Source organism: Chrysochloris asiatica, unplaced genomic scaffold (genome assembly GCF_000296735.1).
Source record: "Chrysochloris asiatica unplaced genomic scaffold, ChrAsi1.0 scaffold00019, whole genome shotgun sequence".
NCBI lineage: Eukaryota > Metazoa > Chordata > Mammalia > Afrosoricida > Chrysochloridae > Chrysochloris > Chrysochloris asiatica.
Genome location: NW_006408537.1, coordinates 2,801,842 through 2,806,614, shown reverse-complemented (window position 1 = coordinate 2,806,614; position 4,773 = coordinate 2,801,842). Strand labels below are relative to the sequence as shown.

Here is a 4,773-nt window from a genome sequence, read left to right as displayed (position 1 = left end):
GCAGAGCACTCTCATTCTTCCACATTTCTGTGCCCTAGTTAAATTGATATTTCAGTGTAAGAATAAAAAATATATGTTCCAGAGCTAAAGAGAAATCGTTTCCATATTCTCTGTAGTTGTGCATCATTAGTGCCCCTGTGTCTTTCAATTAGCGTGGAAAATTGGAACTTTGCAATAGTTAGTTTTGCATAATGTTTTTCTTACCGCACTGAGCTTAACTATATTGTTTAATTTAACTGTATTGTTTTGTTCATTCATTCACTCACCCATTCTTTCATTCATCCAGAAAGTATTTATGGAGTACCCATTTCACAAGATGTTCTTCTGCAGGAACTCACAATCTAATGGATGCAGATCTAACGTGATTACAGATATTACATTTCCAGACAATTAAAAAAAATGCTGCTTGACTGCTAGACTGTAAAAACGTTAAGATTTTAGGATAATAAACATACTTTTGATAGAATTACTTTAGGGAGAATTCCAGTGAACTGAGTGAGACCTTGATGGAAAGAAAGGATTTTGATAAGTAGAAGTGGGGCAGGGTCTTCTGTGTAGAGGAAGGACTGGGAGAAAGGATTTTTGTGCAGGATTCATGAGCTATGAGGCTGGAAAGGTGTAATGGGTTAAGCATTGGGCTGCTAGCCAAAAGGTCAACAGTTCAAACCCACCAGCTTCTTCATGGAGAAAGATGTGGCACTCTGCTTCTGTGAATATTGTTGTTGTGTTAGGTGCCGTCTAGTTGGTTCTGACTCATAATGACCCTGTGCACAGCAGGGTGAAACACTGCCCAGTCCTAAGTCATGTTCATGGTTCATCTTGTTGGGATCTCCCTCTTTTTTACTGACTCTCCACTTTTTCAAGCATGATGTCCTTTTCTGGGGACCAGTTCCTCCTGCTAATATGTCCAAAGTATGGGAGACCAAGTCTCACCATCCTCGCGTCTAAGCAGCACTCTGGCTGAACTTTTTCTTCCCAGACAGATCTGCTTGTTCCTCTGGCAGTCTGTGGACCCTTCAATATTCTTCACCCTCTGTAACGACCACAGCCTTAGAAGCTTATGGGGCAGTTCTACTCTGTCCTACAGGGTTACTGTCAGTCAGCATTGACATGACGGCAGTGAGTAGGGAATGTCTGCGGGAATTTACTAATACTACTATTAAAGAAGGAGCTCTGGTAGCGTAGTGGTTACAAATCGGGCTGCAAACTGCAAGGTCAACAGTTCGAAACTACCTGCTGCTCCATGGGAGAAAGATGAGGCTTTCTGCTCCCGTAAAGATTTACAGCCTCAGAAACCCTGTACAGGGTCGCTATGAGTCGGAACCGACTCCACAGCACATAACAACAACAACATTATTAAAAAATTAAATGCCATTTAATCTTTTAATAATAGTATTATAATATGAATATTATTTATATTAATAATTAAATGCCATTTAATAATTCATAATTAAATGTCATTAATAATTAAATGCCATTTAATCTTTAAATAATAATATTATAAGATGAATATTATTATTGGTTGGAAGAAGAAACACTGGAAGCTTAGTGAGTTAGACTAAGATTCAAACCCAGCCCCAGGCCCTAACACCTCCTGTCTCATTGTGGGGGACTTCAGAGACTGCAGAGGGTACTGTCACCAGGTAGTAAGGGGAGTTCTTAATTGTTGTTCTGCTATCTTCAGGTATGACTGTTCCTACTTTCAGGGTGAGACTTAAATTCAAGAAAAGCCCTGATCCCATGCATTAGGACCATACATTAATTTTCTAGAGCTGCTATAACAAAGTGCCACAGAGTGGATGGCTTTGAAGGACAGACATTTATTGTCTCACAGTTCTGAAGGAAGGAGCCTAAATTCAGGGTGTTGACAGGGCAATGTTCTCACTGTCTGCTCTAGGGGAAGATCATTTCTTGTCTCTTCCAGTTTTTGGTAGCCCCAGATGTTCCTTGGTTTGTAGACATATCTATACAGGGCCATCTTCTGTGTGTGTGTCTCTCTTCCTTTATGGGATTAGAACTTAATCTATTCTGATTTGATTTCATGTGAAGCGACAACATCTTCAAAGATGCTATTTCTAAATAAGGTCACCTTCATAGGTACCAGTAGTTAGGATTTCAACATATCTTTTTTTGAGGGGTGGGCGCAATTCAATTCATAACAGATGAGGAATGCTGAGTTGAACTGGAAGGTGCAGTTGTCTCTTGCCAGTAAGCAATGCCAGAGGCTCCAATCTACTGTAACTTCCTTTCTTTTCCAGGTCAGGTCCCTGCTGATGATGATGTTGGGACTCATCCTCCTGAGAGCGGTGGCAGCCTGGAAAATCCCCAAAGCAGGGGATGCTGCTTCCCAAACATCCAAGAATTGCCCCTCTCCAGAGGAGAGCACTGTGACCCTGGACATTAGCTCTCTCAATAAAAACCAGGGCAACTCCATTTCATCAAACATCAATAACCGCTCCACCTCCCCCTGGGACTATAGGTGAGTACCAAGGCGACTGAGCTGCACTGTCTTTGAAAAAAATATGTATGTGATCTCATTATGAAGTAGAGAATTTAGAAAATACAGAAAACCAGAAATGAAATACTCACATTCACTCTTCTTTAAAAGTGGAAAGCCACCTTGACCTGGGTTCACATTTTTTCTTGCCGTTTTGGGGTAGGTCTGCCTATGTGATCAAAGGCCTTAGCATTTTGACTTCTTAGTTCTCATTGACTCTCTGCCTTTGCCAGCTTCATGCTATCCTTGGTTGGAATGAGGTCAACTTCCTGCACTGGAAGCAAGAGTCAGCTTACAAATATTGATTCTAATATCAGTCTTCAAGGACTGGGAGGGGGCAACCTCCCTCCACAAAATAAAACCCACTACCATTGAGAGAAGGCAGGAGTGGAGGAAGCTAACCCATTTGAAAAGAATGATGCTAGGTGGGAAATTTCACTGCACAGCCTCATGATTTTGTCTTAAGGTGTAGGCTCTTAGGCCACCACCTACACTTTCCAGATAGAACTATGAAATGAGAGTTCAGAAACAATTAGAACTGCTTCTGGGGTTGTCTACATTGCTTCCCACATGCATGGATTGTGTATAGTGGTAAGTTGGTTGGATTGACTTTGTTGCCTTCATGCTTCCTGGTAGAGGTCCTATTGTGGGAGAAATTGAGAGAAATCACAAGACTCTGGAGCTTTGAGAACCTTCTGACAATAGGTGTTGACTTTTCTTCTCAAGCAGCAGACCCATAGACTGCATATTTGGTGTAGTTGTTGTGAAGTGCTGTCAAGTCGGTTCTGACCCATAGCGACCCTGTATAGGGTTTCAGAGGTGTGGCTAGTGAGTTTGAACCACAAATCTTGCAATTCAAACTGACTTTGCAGTCTAGCACAGTAACCCACAGCGCTATACCAGGACTCCAGACTGCATATTGGAAGACCTAATTATGATGCTCCGGTCCCTGGGTGGACCAGTTTGCACTTACTTGTGCTTAATAACCTTAAGGTTGGCAGTTCAAATCCACCTCATGGTACTGCAGAAAAAAGCCCTGGTGATCTTCTTCCATTAAGACTGTTGTTTTTTGTTGCCATACAGTTGGTTCTTCCACATAATGACTCTGTATAACAGAAAGAGACACTGCTTGGTCTTACACTATTTCACAACCGTTTGAGACCACTGTATCAATCCATCTCATGAAGGGTCTTCCTCTCTTTAGCTGACCCTCTAATTTACCAAGTACTATGGCGCTGTGGATTAATGCGCTGGACTACCAGGTCAGTATGAACCACAAGGTCGGTGGTTCAAACTCACCAGTCACTCCTTGGAAACCGTATACAGGGTCACTATGAGTCTGAACCAACTCAATGGCACTTAGCCACAGCAACAATGTGGTCTTCTCCAAGGACTGGTCCTCATGGTGACATGTCCAAACTAAGCGAGACAAAGTCTCACCATCCTCCCTTCTAAGGAGACTTCTGGATGTATTTCTTTCAAAATAGATTAGTTTGTTCTTCTTGCCGTCCAAGCTCAATGTTCCTCAGCAGCAAATGACATTCATCATTAAGATTACAGCCAAGAAAACCCTGTGGATCAGTTCTACTTTGTAACACATGAGTTGCCATTAGTCAGAATCCGCTCAATAACGGATTTGATGTTCAACCTCTGGGTAAAAGTATAAATAATAATGATGATGATGATAATAACAATAACAACAATACACATCAAAGTAAAGTAAAAGTGTTATTGTTGAGTGCCTCTAAGGAACCACCTGGTACTGCTGCTGGCTCTCATGCTCTGTCCTTCCTCACCTCCCTTGCCTCACCATTCTGCTTTTGCCTGCTCCTTCTGCAGCATCACCGAGGACCCAGGACGCTTCCCTTCTCCCATCTCAGAGGCCCGGTGCAGGTCCCTCAGCTGCATCAATGCTGATGGGAAGCCAAACAACTTTATGAACTCTGTTCCCATCCACCAGGAAATACTGGTTCTCCGGAGAGAAGCCCGGAGCTGCTCCCTCTTCCGACTGGAGAAGATACAGATCACTGTTGGCTGTACCTGTGTCACCCCCCTTGTCCACCATGTAGTCTGAGAATGCACATCATTTCAGCTGAAGAAATTCCACACATTTCAGCTGAAGAAATTACCAGGCACTGTGCAACAAGTCCTGCCTGGTCCTTCATAATACTTTTATTAAGACCTTCATGGAATTCCCTAAACTCTATATTAGATCATAAAATGTAAACTTCCTGGAGACTCTTCAGAGTCATCCCATTGTCCAGAAATGTTCTAAT

The 4,773-nt window shown here is 42.4% G+C and overlaps 1 protein-coding gene across 1 annotated transcript; it reads left to right on the top strand.

Moving 5' to 3' along the window:
• Positions 1–1,110: 1,110 nt before the first annotated feature.
• On the top strand, positions 1,111–4,571 carry IL17F (interleukin 17F). Its single transcript, XM_006835769.1, has 3 exons — positions 1,111–1,176; positions 2,259–2,479; positions 4,337–4,571. The coding sequence occupies exons 1-3, from the start codon at positions 1,111–1,113 to the stop codon at positions 4,569–4,571; spliced, it is 522 nt and encodes a 173-aa protein (XP_006835832.1).
• The last annotated feature ends 202 nt before the right edge of the window (positions 4,572–4,773 follow it).

What these genes read in the sequence shown, in the direction of transcription:
- IL17F (XM_006835769.1), top strand. Translation starts at nt 1,111, where the DNA reads ATGACGGCAGTGAGTAGGGAATGTCTGCGGGAATTTACTAATACTACT. An exon ending in CTATTAAAGAAGGAGCTCTG is followed by an intron (nt 1,177 to 2,258) that starts GTAGCGTAGTGG and finishes TTTCTTTTCCAG; the next exon opens with GTCAGGTCCCTGCTGATGAT. An exon ending in ACCTCCCCCTGGGACTATAG is followed by an intron (nt 2,480 to 4,336) that starts GTGAGTACCAAG and finishes CTCCTTCTGCAG; the next exon opens with CATCACCGAGGACCCAGGAC.